The 19478-nt window shown below is 40.0% G+C and overlaps 1 protein-coding gene across 6 annotated transcripts in view; it reads left to right on the top strand.

Moving 5' to 3' along the window:
* Positions 1–19478, top strand: part of pard3bb (par-3 family cell polarity regulator beta b) — a 227686-nt gene that overhangs the window by 74683 nt on the left and 133525 nt on the right. For all 6 annotated transcript variants that reach the window (XM_042425837.1, XM_042425835.1, XM_042425836.1 and 3 more), the window contains 6 exons: positions 6795–6878; positions 8280–8405; positions 12263–12521; positions 14054–14162; positions 15491–15630; positions 15820–15948. In XM_042425837.1, coding sequence (XP_042281771.1) covers positions 6795–6878; positions 8280–8405; positions 12263–12521; positions 14054–14162; positions 15491–15630; positions 15820–15948 — 847 coding nt within the window. The remainder of the gene's footprint in view (positions 1–6794; positions 6879–8279; positions 8406–12262; positions 12522–14053; positions 14163–15490; positions 15631–15819; positions 15949–19478) is intronic.

The raw sequence follows: 19478 nt of genomic DNA, 5'->3' as shown, positions 1-19478 counted from the left end.
TCAGACATAACACTCTCATTAATCATCAGTGAGGATTTCAGTTCTCATGGTTTTGAGAGACTTGGTCTGTATCCATCCATCCATCTATCCCTCACTCCCTCCCCTCATTCCTTTGTTTCTTTCCTTTTAGATACTTGTTGGAGCCAAAATGGGTGTTTTACTGTACTATAGCTGAAGTTACATTTACACTCCAGGCCCCAGTAGGGAGCAACAACATAGCTATGGTGGTGTCCTTCACTATTATATAATATAATTCACTTTTTCAGTTAGTTTTTTGAATGACAGGAGGCACAAAAGTTCTTACAAAGTCAACATGACTGCAAGATATAGATAATACACAAACACGCCCGTAGTATATGTCAAACTTCATCACATCTTCGGCGCTTCAAGCCCACTACAGCGCACCACGAACACACCAACATTCATCTGCTTAAGGTTAGCGTTAACCCCGTAAACAACACTCAAGTCATTCATTTACCACAGCGCCAGCGCTAATTGGATAGGGCTGTTAATGTAATATATCTACACATGGTTATTATTGATGCTAATAAAATGTGTACTCGTTCATTCATCAAAGAACTACCTTTTTTTTTTAACGTGTTTGTGTATTTGCATATATTAACCTTTAGCAGAACTGTACATTTTAACTGTTCCCGTTACTCCCTACGTCTTTTGGCGCTTTGGACTGTGAAGACCAGCTTGAAAAGAGTGAGAGAGAGAGATAGAGAGAAAGAGAGAGAGATGATAAGAAAATGGATGAGAGGGTGGAATGCAGTGAGAAGAAGAAGAGTGGTTTGGTAATGCACATCCTCGTTTTTTTTTGTTACGTCTCCTCTGTGTTTCTGTCTTTCATAGCGAGGATCAGTGAAGTGGCAGGTGGATAAAGAGAACACCTGCTCTCTTCATCTCTCTCTGCTCCTCTCTCTCTTTCTCTCCCTCTCCCTTTCGGTTCGTTTGGCTCTTTTTCTCTGTCTCTTGTTCTCTCTCATTGTGCTCCCTCTCTCTTTTCTCAAGTCCTCACCCATTTTGTCTCTCTCACCCCACCCCACCCCCGCCCCCCACTTCATTTTTTGCATTGATGCAGCCTGTCAAACATCTCACAAAAAAATTTAAAAAAAAGAAATGTAAATGGATCTCAAGTGCTTGCGTGTGTATGTGTTCTAGTGGGAGTGTTAGAGATCAGAGGCAGAGCAGCAGGAAGGGATAGAGGGAGGGGTGGATGTTATTTTTCCTCTCATATTAATGCTATTCATTAGCCTTGTCTAATTAATTCAGTGCCTCCTCCTTTCATTTCACTATATCTTGCTCCCAGACCACCCTCGTTTCCTACCTTTTTTTTCTCCTTCCCTCCTGTTTCTTCTTTTCTTCTTATTTTTTCTCTGTGTCATTTTTCTTCTTTTCTTCCCCTTTTCTCTTCTTGTTTACCCTATGTGATTTTTAGTCACAGTCGTGTGGATCTAAGGATGGCGATGTCGGTGAGTTTGCCCAACGCTGTTGTTGAATGCTGTTGGATGGATCGCCATGAAATGTGGTAGAAAAATTCAGAGTCTCTAGAGGATGAATCCTCTTGACTTTGGTGATCATCTGCAACCATAGGGTTGGATTTTTATGCCTCCATGCTGGTGACAGTTGTGGACAGAGGCGTTATGTTTCCTGGTTGTCTGTCCGTCCGTACGTCCCTCTGTCCATCCGTCCCGTTCTCATGAATGCAACGGGGAATTACTTCAAATTTTGCACAAACGTCCACTTGGACTCAAGGATGAACTGATTAGATTTTGGTGGTCAAAGGTCAAGGTCACTGTGACGTCACGTCTGTCCCATTCTCGTGAACGTGATATCTCAGGAACACATGGAGGGAATTTCATTACATCTGGTACAAACATCCGCTTGGACTCAAGGTCACTGTGACACAACATGTTTTTGGCCATAACTCAAGAATTCATGCTCTAATTATGACAAAGTTTCACACAATAGGATCAAAGGATGAAGTGATGACATTTTATATCCAAAAGGTCAAAGGTCAACTTCACTGTGACATCATAATGATCTGCGAAAACATTTTTCTGGCCAATATTCAACACCATAACTCAGGAACAGAAGGGGAGATTGTGACCATGTTTCACATTTGGTGGGATACTGAATTGGTGACACTAATCTTGGGCGCCCACCTTGAAACCATGGTGATTGTTTAGATCTTCTGTGCTGTCGGGTTGAAGTTGTGTAAAACATCCAAGTTTTAAAACTTATAGCTTCTTTGCAGCAACATCCATATCTGAAGGACAGAACTCCCCGTACACAGCCAGTATTTTCAGTCAGGTGCTGGTTGGTCGCAGGAACACATAAGGTGAAAATCAAAATTAACCACTGCACACTGAGATGACTTTACTGTGACTTTATTAGGTTCTGAGGTGAATGAATTCTGAGGTGCTGAGCGAACCTACAGGCTAAACGCGTTGTTCGCTCCCAATAAAGTCACAGTAAAGTCATCTCAGAGTGCGGTCATCTAGCTATATCTGAAGCTTTGTCTACTGTCATGGTTGCAACTTTGTGTTCTATCAGAATCAGCTTTACTGTCCAAACATGAACACATACAAGGAAAATACACTTAATGCCTTTTATTAAATTCCTTCAAAGTCTTCATTACAAATATTATATGGGTTTAGACAGACATGGATGTAAACTGCAACTTGACTGGTTGGCGGAGGCATGCAACCGTGAGGCGGTATTTCTAGTTCTCTCATATCTTAACATCTACAAGGTCAATTTGCCAAAAAAAACAAAAAAAAAATGGTTGTCTGGGTTACGGTGGCTGCAAACTAAGCAAGTTAGCCCTTACGTCCTTCTCCCTAGCTACTCCTAGCTTTTCTTGGGGCGTTCCCAGGCTAGAAGGCCTATATCCCTCCGGTGTATTCAGGATCTGCCCTGTGGTCTCCTCTCTGTTGAATTGGTCAGGAACACCTCCACAGGGAGTTGGCCAGGAGGCATCCTAATCAGTTGCCCGAACCACCTCAGATGACTCCTTTCAGTGCGAAAGAACAGTAGTTCTACTTCAAGCTCCTTCCAGATGTCTGAGCTCCTCACCCTCTATCTCTAAGGGTGAGCCCGGCCTTCCTGCGACGGGAACTAATTTAGTCCCGTCTGTATCTGCAATCTTCCGGTCATTACTCAAAGCTCATGACCATGTGCGAGGGCTCGTAGATAGACCGGTAAGGCTCAGGCAGGCGTCACCACGACTTGCACAGTGTCTGCGTTACTGCGTCAACGGTGACTTTAAAACTCCAGTGCCAGTTAGACTTTACCAACAAAAAGCGAAATTGTTGGTTGTCTGAGGTGCTCCTGGAGCTTTTTCACCACCATCCACAATTAATTTGTTTGCATAATGTAATGCATTGTAAAAGTATAGTATACATCAGCATCACACTCAGTAATTAAGTGCTTTTTAGTGTGTATACTGACTGTTTTGAGGACACTTTCAGTCACTTTTCCAGTGGTAATGGTAGATACTCAAAACCTGCTTAGAATATGTATATGTAATATGGAATCAGGAGAAATTTTAGCCTTGGTTTTCCCTTAACTCTGTTTTTTTACCTTTTTTCCTTTCCTCTCTAACCTCCCTCTTTCTCTTCTCTCTCCATCCTCGCCTTCCTACCCCTTCACTCTTCCTCTTCCATCTTCCCTCTCGCTTCCCCTCTCTTGAAGTCCCTTGTTTCTTATTGCCTGGATTAACTTAAATTTGCTGAGTGGCGATGAGGCAGCACCGGCTTTGTTTGTGTGTGTGTGTGTGTGTGTGTGTATGTGGGAGAGAGACAAACAAAGGGAGGGAGAGAGAACTTGTTTTTGCATTTTATATCTCTCCCCTGTGCCACCCATCATCATCAACCACCCTCTCTGGAGTTTATCAGCATCTGTACTATTATCAGTTCACGGAGGTTTAGGGATGGATGGATGGTCTAGAGAGAGAGAGAGAGGGAGACAAAACGAGCAGACGGCATTAGAGACAGAGAGAGAGGAGAGGGTGTAACTAAAGAGCACAAAACTAAGTTCAGACGAACTCACTTAGAAAAAACACACACACACAGGGAGCAGAGAGAAGGTCAGGGGAGGATTAATGGCTGTGCTCTGATAGATAAACTAATCAAACAAACAAAGGCTTCAACATGCACACAAATTTAAACACAGACAGAATGTAAAGCAGACTCACACTTAGAATAATACAAACCAGACACAGACATTGAGAGATTGAAAAAGAGGAAGAAACCCATGGAGATGAATGGCACAAATAAGTTCTGACAAACACAAATGCACACTCACAGAGCAGCCTGTAGTTTTGTTGATTTTGAATAGAGAGTCGGCATTCCCTCCTCTAAGGACCGGGTTCGCAGACGTGGATTAAGTACTTGACAAAAAAAAGTATTTTTAGCACAGCGAATGCATCCACGGAAAGTGATGTGTCAATAGTAGTTTTCAAAAGTTTTCCCCAGGAGACACGTTTTCAAGACGGCTTTGACTCTGGTGTCTGTATGTGTTTGTATTTTTGTGCCACCATGCGTGTTTGTGTGCGAGACCTGGTCTACAGTTCTGTTACTGTGTTTTTTTGGTCCTTCTCTGTATTTACGATCTCTTGCTTACTTCTTCAGTTTCTCTTGAGATCATGTTTTATTTTCTGTACATGTGTGTGTATAAGGAATGATTGATCAGATGTTGCTCTTCTGTATTGTGTGTCGTCATGGTAATTTTAGCTTGTGTCACAGATAGGGCTGCACTGAATCCTTCAAAGCTTGGTTCGTTGCCATGGTATCTGAAGGGCAAGATCAGTATTCAAATATTCATACATATATATATTACAAAAGATATTCCCTCATTTGGTGTTTTGATGAAGGTGGTGGAGAGTTCTGTCCAACACCAAATCAATCCAAAATCTCCTATAGGTGTTCAATTGGGTTGAGATCTGGTGACTGCGAAGGCCATAGCATATGATTCACATCGTTTTCATACTCATCAAACCATTCAATGACCCCTCGTGCCCTGTGAATTGGGGCATTGTCATCCTGGAAGAGACCACTCCCATCAGGATAGTAATGTTTCATCATAAGATAAAGGTGATCACTCAGAACAACTTGGCATTGACTTGCAGTGACCCTTCCCTCTAAGGGGACAAGTGGAAGGTGGCCAACAAGGCTTTGAATAAATTCAAATAATTGCTGCTGAAGCTTCGAAGCCCAAAAAAAGGTATTGGGGTGTGTCTGAGTGCATCCTCACAGAGCTGCTACCATTGCCTTAGACCTCAAACTTGACATGTTTTGTTTGGTGAAAACAAATTCTGGTGCGTTTTACCGTCTGGTACAGTTTGTTTGAGCTGGTGTGAAAGCTTTCAACTGGACTGAGACCACTTGAAAAGGTGGGTCTGGTTCGAAGTTGACTCTGTGGTCGACCATCCGCAGTATTTTGTGATGTGATTTTAGCCTGATTTCAAAAGATGAACTCTTATTATATCCATCTGCTGATTGAGAACTTATCAGGAAGCAATCTTGTACTAAACAATCTTAATATGCTATGTATATATTTATGCAAATCATTTGGTAACCATAGTAGCATGTATGCGATGATCAATCAGACAAGTAAAAGCTGTTAAAACAGTGGTACATTGTGCTTGTATCATAGTCCATGTACTTTTGTAGTGCATGAATTCCATTAAACAGTGTGTGACATTGCAATCCCACAGTAATCCCCCCTTAATATTGTTATCTAAGACGCTCCTGTCTAAACTTGTTTGTCGTTATAACATGCGGCTGATTTGCAGTCCAATAATACTAATAATGCTCATTATCCGTTATTTATTCGTGAGGTCTTTCTGACACCAGAGAACATAAATATAAGAAATATTAAAGAGCTACATGACTCACTGTCGGTCAATACAATTTGATTTTTCCACATGGCTGCCTGTAGCACTGATGATGCAGGATGACAGTTACCAAAAGTGTCCAACTAATGAGTTACCTGTCAGTCTGTATAACTTCATGTTTACAGCTCCTGGTACGTTAATAAAAAAGGCAGTGCAGGGCCTGAACTAAAAGGAAGACTTTGGTCCAGATGAAAGTGCCTCTACTCTTGTTTAAAAATCAATAACTCATCTTCTTAGTAGCTAAATTTAAAATATTGCACAATATTCATCAGTAGTCTGCTGTGATTTGTCTACATCATAGGATCAACATTTTGCATAATGACAACAGAATGAGCCTATTTTATATTCACTCCTCTTGTTCAACATTGGCAGGTTTCCAATTTCATTCATCCATGTCTTTATAGTTGGCACACAGCTCGCTCTTGCTATCAAGAATTGTATACAGTTAATGTGGTTCAATCCCACAAACCTTAACAACACAAAGTATCAAAACTTCACAAACTACTCATGCAGTGATCGCTTTGTCGAATTCAATTCACAGGTGTCCTCTGACATGCTTCCTAATACATGCACTGTATATACTGTAAAATACTGTACCAGTATCAGTTTCTTGGTCAAAACACCCTCTGTCTCACATACACACACACACACACACACACACAAGCGTGCACACACACACACACACACACACACCTCTGTCTCATTCATTGGTTGTGCTAAATCAAAGATGCCCTTTATTTCAGAACGTGAACCTGTATTGTATTTTAGTATACTAATAGAAAATATCCTATTTTTCTCCCACTGGTGTGATTTCTGGTGTGTGTGTGTGTGTGTGTGTGTGTCTATGTGTTCAACTGTGTGTGTGTGTGTGTGTGTGTGTGTGTGTGTGTAGCCTGACCAGAATAGTGGAGATCCTGGGAGAGGACAGTCCCCTGGGAATCCATGTGGTTCCCTACAGCTCATCCCTCAGTGGACGGTAAGTTGTGCTTCCTGCAGCCACACACACACACACACACACACACACACAGGCACTTATTCCTTGACATACAATCCTATCCATAAACATTCCACAACATAACACGTATACATCCACCTGCTGCGTTGGCTCCCTGTAAAGGAATTTAGTGCCACGTAATCACTTACTCACTCGCTCTAATTCTGTCCTTTAACCTTAAAAAAGCCTGGTCTGTTTAGCAGATACAGTGCGTAGCTATAGGAGTTATATTCTGCTAATCCTGTTCTGCACTTGTAAGGAAGGGTCTGAAACCCAAGGCAATGCAATACACAAACCTAGCAACAACACGCACACACACACACTGACACACAATATGGGAAAAAAAATAAGAAGAAAATGAAAAAAATTGCACAGCTATGCAGGGCTTTTATTTGGGTGTGGGACAGTCAGACAGTGGACGGGGATTTCCTAAAGGAAAGCAGGATGAGTTTTTATGGCTGTTCTCATGACTCACCTGACCCTGCCAATCTCCTTCTTAGATTCCTCGCTCTCTCTCTCTCTGTTCTCTTTGCCCTCGCTTTCTCTTTTTTTCGCTGCCCTCTCCTCTGTCTTTCCTGAAGACTTCCTCCATCCCTTTCCACCATTTACCATCACCCTTTCACCTCTTTCAGGCCCCGTTTTCCTAGTTTTAATCTTGTGTTCCTGTGTTCATTGTTCATTTATCTCTTGTCATTTGCCAAATATATGTCAAAAAAATCAGCATCAGAGTATTTTTACATCAAAACCCTTGTCTTTTCTCTTCCTGTAAAACAGTTTCAAGTGTTTGATGAGTCATCCTGCACATGGGGGCGTTTACAAAAGTTCATCCAATCAAATGTGCCTTTGGGCACGTAGCTAGCCACACAGGTCACATAATACCACACTTCACCATTTGTGGGTTGTAATAACTATCAGAGCAATATGGAGAGAGATAGGAAGAGATGGGTGTTTGGATATCAGTGGGCGAAGACTTTTTCATTTACAAAACAATGTGGCTGAGGTCTAATTCATTCATCTCTCCTTCATCCTCCTCCTGATCTAACAGGTAAGGGAGGTGTTTGTGGAACCAACAGTCCCCTGTAGCTCTGTCCCGATCCTCTTTTTTAACAATAAAATCAAAGGCGAAGGATTTGTTTTTCCATCTGCCTCGTCTGTCTACCTCTCAGTCTATCCTACCAGTGTACCAGAGTCAACCTGTGGCCATTGTGCTCCCATACATATCTGACATACAGTAGCCATGTCTAAGTACGCTATACGCCCCATTATACACAAGAACGTGCTTGTGTATGCATACATGGGTGCAATGTCAACGTGATGTAAACATGCCCAACGATTTATGCAGTATATAACCTCCCTTTCTCTCTGCGCTCACTCTCCTGACAGGCCTCTTGGTCTGTACATCCGTGGAGTGGAGGAGGAGAGTCGCTCAAGAAAGGAGGGATTGTTCCAGGAGGACGAGTGCATCGTCAAGATCAACAACAACGACCTCATGGACAAGACCTTTAGCCAGTGAGTGCCACACGGTTTGTATGTGTCGGGCCTCAAAAAGGCCTCTGAGATGAGTTAAATAGCATGTCCAGAGGATAACAGAGAACAAAATAAATGTAGCTACCTCTACACCAGCTCTAATGTAACACATTACAACATAGTTTTAAAAAATATTGATGTATAGATAGTGACAAACTACCCTAGTGTCAGTTCAAATAAATATATATGCAGTCGATCTTTATGGTCAAAAAACAAGACCATAGATGGGTTTATTTTGCATGCTCAAATTATATAATTATATCTAAATATATGTATTATATTGTATTATATGTTTTTTTCTATGATTTTAGGGTATTGAAGAAAACTGGGTCCTAATTATTTAAAGGGCAGGTTCACCCAAATTACAAAAACAACATTTTCTCACTTACCTCAAGTGATGTCTACCCATGTAGGAAATTTTGGTTTTATTTGCTCATGTTTTAATATATCTGCCTCAAGGATTTCTGCCTGCATCCCAATACAATGACGAGGAATGTCCTTTTTTTTTTGTAGATCAGTATCTTAAAACATGGCCAAAATCTATTTTTTGTAATTTGTAGTTTTGCAATTTCCCCCTCTAAGTATACATTTATAGAAAATGTAACATTATCAGTATAAGAAGAAGTAAAAACAAGCTCTAAAGGAGGTGTGGGTTGATGCATTTCACATATAAAACCTCTTGAAGTCAGACCTGCCTCTCTTTTCTTCCTATTTCCCCTGCCGTCTCTCCGTGTGTCTTGTTTCCCTTTCCATTGTCAGAGGGCTTATATCACTGTTGTACTGCCATCACAGACAACACCAAAAAGACACTTGGCAGATGTTTGGAGAGCGGTGCATCCTAAATTATCAGTGTGGGTGCGTGTCTGTTAGAGCTGGCCTTTGTGTCTGCTCATTCCTCTCAGGAAAAATTTGTTCAAGATTCATTTGACACCAGATGTTTCTCAGCAGAGTTCGCTCACTGTGTCATTGAAACACCTCAAAAGAAGTACGTTAACATTAGAGTATTTGGGGATGTAACATGATTACAGAGCATTAAAATGACAAAAGACCCACCTGTAAAAACGATTGCCTCAGATTACAAGGACCGATGTGGATGTTTTAATGATTACAGCACATTACAATGTCTATACAGTCTACACAATAGTCCTTGTCCAGTGTTCAGTGTGGTAATAAGATTATATGTGAGGTATTTTATGCTGTACTGTAGGTAAATGGATTATATCCGGAGGGGGTGGCAACTATTGTTCAAAGACAGGTGTATAGTCCAGTGTGCACTCTCTTACCAACACAATACTCACACACACACACACACACACACGCACACACACACACACACACACACAGTTTTTCACCCATACACACTCAACTTAAAACAAATATCCCTACACATCTAAACACAGACAGATTTCAATATCAATGAAACTAACTAGGCTTTAATCTTGTATGTGATATAGACAGACCATTTGTACATGGTGACAGGTGTGAGTGTGATCTGTGACACACACACATACACACACACACACACACACATACACGTACACACACTTGTCAGTATTGTTCTGTCATGGCAAGTGAATTGAGATATGTAATATGTGTAAGTAGGCCATTTACAAGTCCACTGATCCCTATGAGTGCCCTGTCCAAGCACACACACACACACACACACACACACACACACACACATACACACACACACACACACACACACACACACACCACATTTGTCCCAACGTGACAGCTGTATTTAGGAAGCCTGCTTGATTAGAATATCTCTTACACAAATGTGCCTCCACACCTTGTCCAATCAGAATAATGATGTCATCTGTGCACAATAGTCCGCATACACACACATGAACACACACAAATTTCACATGCTGTTTCATTGTACTGCATTGTGGTTTTAATACAATGAAAATTTATACAAGTGTCATTCAGTAAGGTGTGACACAAGCATTTGCTTAGACTGCCTAGTGTGTTTAATGGTATTAATATGCAAAATTCTGTCTTAGAAGAATAAGAAGAAATGACCACCCCCCCCCCCCCAAAACACACACACACTTAGACCCTGTAAACCATTTTTACACAATACACCATTCACAGAAGTTGGCCTTGGATTTATATGCAAAATAATATTTTAATGTGTCCCTCAGTGTGCTATGGAGCCAAGAAAGCAGAGCTACAATTTTTAATACTTACATTTCCACAAATTAGTAATTTTGACCATCCACCATCTAATTACTTGTGTGATGCGTTAAGTAAAAACCAAACACCCAAGACACAATATTATTTTGTACAGCTAAGTGCCATTGAAGTGTACAAGAGTACATAAAATACTTTAAGCAAATTTGATTTCCACTGGTGATTGGTTGATATAGATGGAAACTTCCCCACAACGCCATTGTATCACCAGATTTACGTCCATAAGTCTAACGTATTATTATTGCATATGTATTGTATTAAAGGATGTATATCCTTCATCAATGACTTTCTAAACATAGTCTCTAGCTACGGAAATATTATGATCATTATGCATCTAATAATAATGTAGGCGGAAAACAATAGGATTGTAACCTAATAAAATTTAAATAAACTTGATTTTCCCTGTTGGTTATCTGAGATGAATGATGGTACGTACCTATGGCTCCTGACGCAACGGTCCCTCTAACTTGCTTAGCATAATCTGATAAAAAATAATTCTCTGCAAAATCCACTCTTTTATACATCATGTGATAATAATGGTCTGCTGTACAGGTGTCATGTCTGTGTTATGTCTCCTGTTCTTGCTTCCCTTCAGTTTATCTTCAAGCTCAATAAGGTTAAAAACAACAGCAACAGGCACAGTGACCCACCAGAAGTAACCAATGACAAGGAGGGAAAAATAGAGATGGATATATACAGTTTACATATAATGCAGTTTGGATAATAATGAAATACAGCTGACAAATAATGATATACGTCCCAGTATTACACAGTACTATTAGTATGACAACAGTACTACGTTTTAATGAATCTGGGTACATAAACTAGTCAACTGTGTTCCAGGTTCTCCATATTCTGCTTTTTATGTTTCTGTTGTATAATTAAATGGGTTTGTTAACATTTTAGATCTCACATTGGGTACAAGTAACTTCTGATAAGCAGTTGTCATTCAGGATTTAAGATACTTTGTTGAAAAAAAAAATCATCAGTTGACAATCATTTGAAATCCATTTAGTTAACCTGTTAGGCAACACTGTCCCACTTTAGCTTATTTTCAGGATCACTTATGCTCATTCTGACTTTTTGGTTGTAAAATTGAAAGATTTACGTTTTAATGAGACCAGGGTCATGACTGCAATCAAAAGGGTTGAAGAACAGTAACCTTCTTATTTTGAATATATCATTTTCAGGCTTGTGCACAAAAAATTGGGTGCCTGGTAAGAGGTTAACATACGTATATGAGCCTAACATACGAGCCTATGAATTACAATTTTCTGAAAATCGAAGGCTCCATTTAGATAATTAGCAATTAATTGGAACCCTTTTAATTTGTCATTTATAATCTGGTTTATATCGTGAATCTTTTATTAAATCTTTTTTTCTTAATTGAGTTATATATGCTTTCATAATTACTTTGCTTGTTACAGAGATTGGTAACATCATACTGTACATAATTGTGATTAATGGCATAATTAGTGTAATAAATGATACTCGTGTCCTACATACAGCACCCATACTTTACCCACTTGTTGAGCAAAACTTTATCTCTCTTTTTCCCTTTCTTCCTCTCCTTCACCAATCACCCACCCCTCCTCTGTATCTTTTCCTTCTCGCGCTCTCTCTCTCCTTCACCCTCCCAGAGCCCAGGAAGTGTTTCGTCAGGCGATGCGCTCATCAGTTGTCCGTTTGGAAGTAGTTCCCTCCTCCAACAGAGAACGCTATGAGAAGAGTCTGATAGGGCACCTGGTTAACAGCAGCGCCGGCCCTGACGGCAGCCCCCGAATCACCAAGACCAAAGAACCGCCTCCACCTGTCAAAGCCAAACCCGTGTTTAAACCTTCTGAGAATCCAGCCATGCGATTGGCAGAGGACGCTGCCAATCTAGAAGCTGCTGCGAGCGTAAGTTGCTCTGCTTTATGTTAACCTGACTTCAGCGGACATCTTGACATTGTGAACTTTTATTAGAGCTTTCAATGACATTCTGCAGTCTTCCTCAGTGGATAGAGTTCGCTCAGTTATCATTACCACTTAGTAGCACTACCCACTGAGAAAAACCACAAGATGTGGTTAAAATCTCTGGTAAAAGCTAGCAAATGGGCCTTGATATTAATATTTTTCATCAAACTACTATTTCCAAGGCCAAGAATAAACATTCACATTCAATTATTCACTGGTTTCAGTCAGTCAATATAGACTGATACGATCTAAAAACTGAAATCCACAAAAAAAAGACTAAGCAAATATACGAATCAATGGATAAAAACATATTTATTTATGGTTAGATGAAGTATTATTAAAGAAATATAGAAAAGGTGGATATGTCTGACCAGAAACTAAATCAACAAAAGCTCTTTGGACAAACTGGAGAACTTTCCTGGAGAACATACAAGCCCTAAATGCTTCCCCAGACATCAACAACTTGGAGGTGTTCATGAACTGTAATTGAAGGTATTAAAAAAACATGATTTTAGGGATTTGACCCAAAATATTGCTCTATCAATCCAATGAATTTCTTTCATAAGAACTGGTGAGTCTTTCTTATTCAAACGCATGTAATTGTGTCGTCAACATAACCATAGTGACATGGCTGACATCTGAAAAACAGCTGGCACCGAGGCAACAGTTACTTAGCAACAGCTGATTATCAAATTCATTTCTTTTGGGCACCCAAGTGAAAAAAAAAACAAAACAAAAATAAATGATGTTGTGATGCAGGCGTTGGAGCAGTGTTTCATAAACTTTCAGCAGGGCTCTACATTTGTTGCTCGTTTCTGATGTTTTCCTACATGCAGTGTACACATTTAGCTTTGTGGGCTTTATGTGATACTCCCTCTACATTTTCCATAAAATGTGTTTGACACTGAAGTGTTACAAAAAACAAATTCCAGTCCTATTTGAGTATCTGGCTGCTTTAATTTTGAACAAGTCAGTTAATCTGTGCTCTCTTCGTTGCTTTCGGTAGTCCAAAAACAAGAGAGTAGTTTGTTTGTTGTTGTTGGGAGGCGATTCGCACCACGAGACCCTAGCAGTAAAATTTCAGTACAGTGGATTTATTTGGAAAATCCAACTTTGCTGTAGCCTCTTTGAAGTCTAACAACTAAACCAGAAGTTATTTCATAGTTCTTTTTGACTGATTTTTTGTTTTTCCCTTCGTTACATGAAAATAACAGAAAATACTCCACATCTTCAATTCTGTAAACAAAGCTGAAGATGTTGATGGCAACGGTGACTCATAGGAGTCACTCGTATCTAGGCTATTACTTCACCCACCTCTATAATTTTGTAAATGTCTTATGAATAAAAGAGAGTTCAATTTAAAAGTTCACCAAGCAATTTAAAACAAAGCTTCAAGAAATTTTTGCAAGAAGAATGTGACAAATTCAAATGTAGTGCTGTAAGAATGACTTAAATGCTCTACATTCCCCACATAGACCCCCAAGGGGAGGAGTGAGAGCCCTCTTCCTAAGAAAAGTCCTGCCCTCTCCAGCTTGGTGACAAATAAGCGAGGAGGACGAAGATTGAGGATTGACCTAAAGAAAGGTGAGGAACACCTGGCTTACACAACAGAGCCTCACTCACACAGAGTCCAGATTTTGGATCAGCACTGTTCTGTGTGTGCGAGTTGATGTGTTCACTGACAATTGGAAACTTGTGTTTCATCTTTTAAGTAGCTTCTTAATTTTTGTCCTTTGGTTTCACTTTGTTCCCTTTTTAAACATTTACATATTCAAAAGTTTGGTTGTCTTTAAAATAAATATACATGTTATTTTGACCGTTTTGTAGCAATATGGATTATCTATATGGTGTCGATAATGTCTTACTATAATGCTAATACTTAAAATCGGTGTGGTGTGTGGACAGTATGTGTATCAGATCAGAACAAAAAGAAGTAATCTGCTCTTTTTTATTTTTATATATATTAGTTCAATTTTTCTTTCACATTCACTCCCTTATTTTTAGAGTGTACATTATTAACCCTCTTTATTTCTCATTTTCTGAATGTATGACTCACTTTATTTCTTGTGCTTTTCACTCAGCATGTTTCTTTACAGCTTTCATTCTCTGTTCTCTGGCTGACTCTCCTTCCTCTCACCCTTCCTCTCTCCATTTTCCTGATTCCCTCTCTTCGTGGTCTATTAAGTTTTTATTGATCTGTTCATTTCTGCTGATATGAATTCATACTGGACCAAACTGCTGACTTGGCTCTGCTAAAGAGACCAGACTAAATGAGGTCTATAAAACACACAACTGGTCTCTGTGTCTGTGTGTGGTCTTTTTGTGTGCATGCATTCATGTTCATGAGTGCTTTCTTACACGTGTGTGTATATATGTGTGTGTGTGTGTGTGCACATGTTTTTCACTGATTAGTATTTTAATCTTCCTCACTTCTCTTTCCAGAACATTCACTCCTCATTTCCGCTGTGTTACACTCACGCCTCGTTTACCTCTTCTCTTCCTCAGTCCCTTCTCCTCCTCTCTGCCCCACACCTGAACCCTTTTTGAAACCTTCACACCTGCTGATACTGTAGCAGCATTTATAGCTAAAGGGTTTAAAGCAACACACACACACACATGATCTCCTGAGGCTTTAAATTATCACGTATACAGTATGTACTCAGTAGCTGAGTCAAAGACACTGTGTTATAGTTCTCAGGAGTAGTTTAAGGTGTGTGTGCTTGTGTGTGGGAGGATGACTGGGGGATTTTTAGCCTGTGAAAGACAAATATAGAAGCAGGGAGTAAACAGCTATACAGAATATTTGTCTGTCAATGTAGGCCTAGTAGTGCTACGTTTACTCGCATACTGTAACTCACCTCTCAATTCTCATTTATTTGTGTGTATTTGTGCATCTGTGTATGTATGTCTAGGTTCGGAAGGTCTTGGTTTTACTGTTGTAACCAGAGACTCTTCAGTTCATGGCCCCGGTCCTATTCTAGTCAAAAACATTCTGCCACGTGGAGCTGCTGTTAAAGATGGACGCCTACAGTCTGGAGACCGCATACTAGAGGTACAGGACTCATGTAATCATTTAACAAAGGACATCTGCTTGAATCTTCACTCTAACTCTGCATAGTGAATTTTATAAGGATATAAAAGACATGAGGCATTGAAACATCAGAAGTAAAGAAGGAGAAGACAAGGAAAGAAATATACTGATGATACACTGGTGGTGTTTTTACTTTGTGCGTGTGTGCAGGTCAACGGTGTTGATATCACAGGTGTGGGCCAGGAGGAATTGGTGTGTATGCTACGCAGCACGCGGCAGGGAGAGAGTGTGTGTCTTGTGGTCCTGCGGCAGGAAGACATGTTCCTGCCCCGAGAAATGGTAAGAACCAATCACAATGTCTTATTCTCAGACCATTCTACACCCTCAGCCAATCAAATCAGATTTTCTGGTCAAGCGGCAGTTATAAGGATAGTGGTTTCTTACTCATTTATCTAACAAGGTAGCCAGAAAGACATCAGTTTTTATTTTCATACGTCAGTTCTCTCTAACTTTGCAATTTTTGGTCCAATCAACAGGCTTGCCTGGATGATGCACAGCTCAGAAGCCTATAGGAAGGCTTCTTTTTTTTATAAACATTAACCACAATGTCAATAAGGGCTTTTCTGAATAAATCTGAAAGATGATACACTTCCCTGTTCATAATAATAATTTTCTCTTTTTAAACTTGCCAAGTAATCATGTAATACAGTGTGCGCCCATTGTGAAGCTTTTTATTGATATTGTTCATATTTTGTGCCAGTCTTTCCCTGCAACTTTGTTTCATGCTGAATTTCAACACTGTTTTGATTAATAAACCTCTTCAATTCACTCTCGTTCTATTTTTCTATGCTTTTTCCTTCAATCTGACTCTGCATGATCAGCTAGTGTGCATGTACTGATGTCAATTGTAGTTCTTTTCGAATGTTTTCCAACTGTAGGTTCAAAATAATATATTTTTCGAAATGTCTTGTCATTTTCAGACACTCTCTCAACTCAACTCAACAGTTGCTATTTTTTTTTTTCAATAACACAATAACTGATTTTCCGTATTGTAATATTTTCTTCTTTTCTATCTGCTTTCACATTCATTGAGCAATAAATCTGTACCTCTTCCCCCATCCTTTCGACTGAGGTTCTGTCACATAATGTTCTGTTTCATCACTGTCATTTCAATTATAGCTGCTGTGTCGGCGATGACTCTCACTTTTCCCCACAACTTTGAAGTGTCAGTTGTTTTGCAGCACACATGCATCCCTGCTGACACAAAGGGAATAACAAGGAGTCTTACTGTACTTTCTCAGAATGTTATAAGACCACTGATTTTTATTTAGGTCAATTTGCTTTTGTCTCCCCTCCACCCATCACTTTTGTCTTTGGTTCATTTTTTCCATCTGTCGCTATATTGTATTCGCCTTTTATGTTGCCTTTAGTGTCTCTTTTCTTTCTTTCCGTCTTTTTCCGCTCTTATCGACTGATGTTTCCTCAGCGGCTGCCAGGAAGTTCCACACACACACATGTGCATGCGACCTTGAGCCCCATAGGAAATTCTGTTTCTGCAGACAGGAAAGGGACCAATGTGTTGGAGTGTGTACATGTGTTAACATTCTGGATCATTTGTGAGTGTTATATCCAGTTCAGAGTTTTTCTACATGCACGCATATGTCTGATCTTTAAGGCAGTTTTCTTTGTGTGATGACCAAGGACGCCCTTTTTTTGAGTTTTATAAGTGTTGCCGAATACCTCCACTCATCATCTTGTTACATGTGTTCACTGAGAATTTCTACTGGTACTTCTCTCCCACCATACTGTCACACAGCAAACTATGCTCGAAAGCTCCCTGGGTATCCAGTTCCTTGGAGGAATGAATCATGATGTTTTACAGCTCCCAGATGGAAAGTTGTTGTAAACTGGGGAAAAACCGCATCATTCAATTTATCCCGATGCCTCTTTTAGGTTGCATTTTTTTGTAAATTGTATCTTTTGACAACTTTACCTCAATTTTGAGCTAGCGGGCATTCAATCTGACCACATGGTAACTGGACAAAAATATCACTCACTCGGTCAGGAAAGTGGAAACGGACCTCCCATTGGTCTAGTATTATTCATACCAAATGCCAGTGTATTGTCCTTCTGCATACAATCTACAGCAAAATATCTCCCATAGGTAAAGTATTGTTCTCTTAGTTTTTGCTGTCTTGGTGGTGGGGGGGGGGGGGATGCGCAACTCAAACCAGCGGATGACTCAAGGACGCTGCTTGTGTGTGTGTGTGTGTGTGTGTGTGTGTGTGTGTGTGTGTGTGTGTAGGTAAAGGTGTGTACATATGTGCCAAGCCTTTGCATGCTTATATCAGTTTCAAAGGCTGAATACTCACGTTCTGTTATATTTAAAATAATGATTTATTTTGACGGACAGTGATGTTTGGCTCAGTGCTGTTTATGCAGACACATATCGTCCTTGGTTCTCTTTTTCTCTATTCTGTCATTTTTCATGAGGTTAGTTTTTCATCATTGACAAAACAAAAGGAAAAAAAAAACAAAAGTGATGGTGCCCATAAGGAGGTGTTGGAGATCTACCAATACACCCTTTTTAATGTGAGAGTTAGAGTTTCTGCAGTTGTTGCTGAAAATAAATTAATGAGAATGCAAATTTCATCTAGGCAAAATGGGACTGATGTGGTGATGAGATGTATTGGACAAAAGGCAGACTGATGAGGCTCCAGCCCCATGACCCTGAATAAAAGAACGAGTTTGAAAAGTTGATGGATTGACTCTGCATTACAGTTTAGTGTGAGAACTGATTAATTACATGGGTGAGCTGCAGTTTCTCATAGGCGAGCTGAGCTCAGCTTGAATATATCAATCTAGGTAGATGGTGTGTGTGTGTGTGTGTGTGTGTGTGGGTGGGTGGATTTTGAGCATTATGATGTAAAGACTGAGGAAGATGTGAACCTGCAAACAGGACACAGAACAAGGAATTCAACCTTTGATGGTTTTTGATAAGTAGAGATGAAATTAATTATTGTACCAACTCATTCACACCACTGCTAAAATTCACTTTTCGCTTGAAATCAACAGACTTTTAGTGTCAGCCTCTCTCTTTCTGTCTCTGAGTGACTGTCTCTTGCCCTCATCCTCTCTTCCTGACAGACAGTAGGGCCCAGTTGAATTCACCTCTGTCTAATTAACAGCTGATGTTGTTTAACAGTCACAACAGCTTTCTAGAGCAAGTGCAATTGCAGTTCTGCACAGTGAAGCTGTGAAAAAACACTCATTAATTAAAGTTTTACACTTGTTAAAGTGTAGTGCAATAAGTGTATGTGTGGAAGGGGGGATTTCCAGGGCAGTGGTAGTCATCCATTACCAGCTGTTGAGGGTGTGCCGTGACTAGTGTGGGTATTGTTGATATTTGTACGTTTGAACATTTTGTATTGAGCAATGAAACGCCTGAAACTGTAACTTTTCTTTCTAATTTCTCTCCTTTCATGAAAACCCATTTCTTAGATATGGTTAACATTAAAGAATAAACGCTGGACAATATTAAAAAATGGGTGTACAATAATGTGTTGAGGACAGAACAGGGTGGGGAGAGTAACCGAGTTAAGGGAGGTCGGTTTATCCTGTTGAGGGTTGCGTTGGCTAGTGTCCAGTGTGTGATCCACAGACAAACCCACCCATGTTTTCAAGAAACCTGGCAGTGACCTAACAGCACTAATGTGTCTTCCAGACATTTCCCCTCCACCTGTATCACTTCCTCAAACAAAAAAGGTAATATCAATCACTTGGGCTATTTTGGAAGGCAATATTGTCAAGCAACCTTAAACTGACCCTCAGTGTTGAAGTTTTCGCCTCTAATTTTTAAATGTATCTTT

Source organism: Thunnus maccoyii, chromosome 11 (genome assembly GCF_910596095.1).
Source record: "Thunnus maccoyii chromosome 11, fThuMac1.1, whole genome shotgun sequence".
NCBI classification, from domain to species: Eukaryota; Metazoa; Chordata; class Actinopteri; order Scombriformes; family Scombridae; genus Thunnus; species Thunnus maccoyii.
This window is presented reverse-complemented; position numbering and strand designations above follow the sequence as displayed.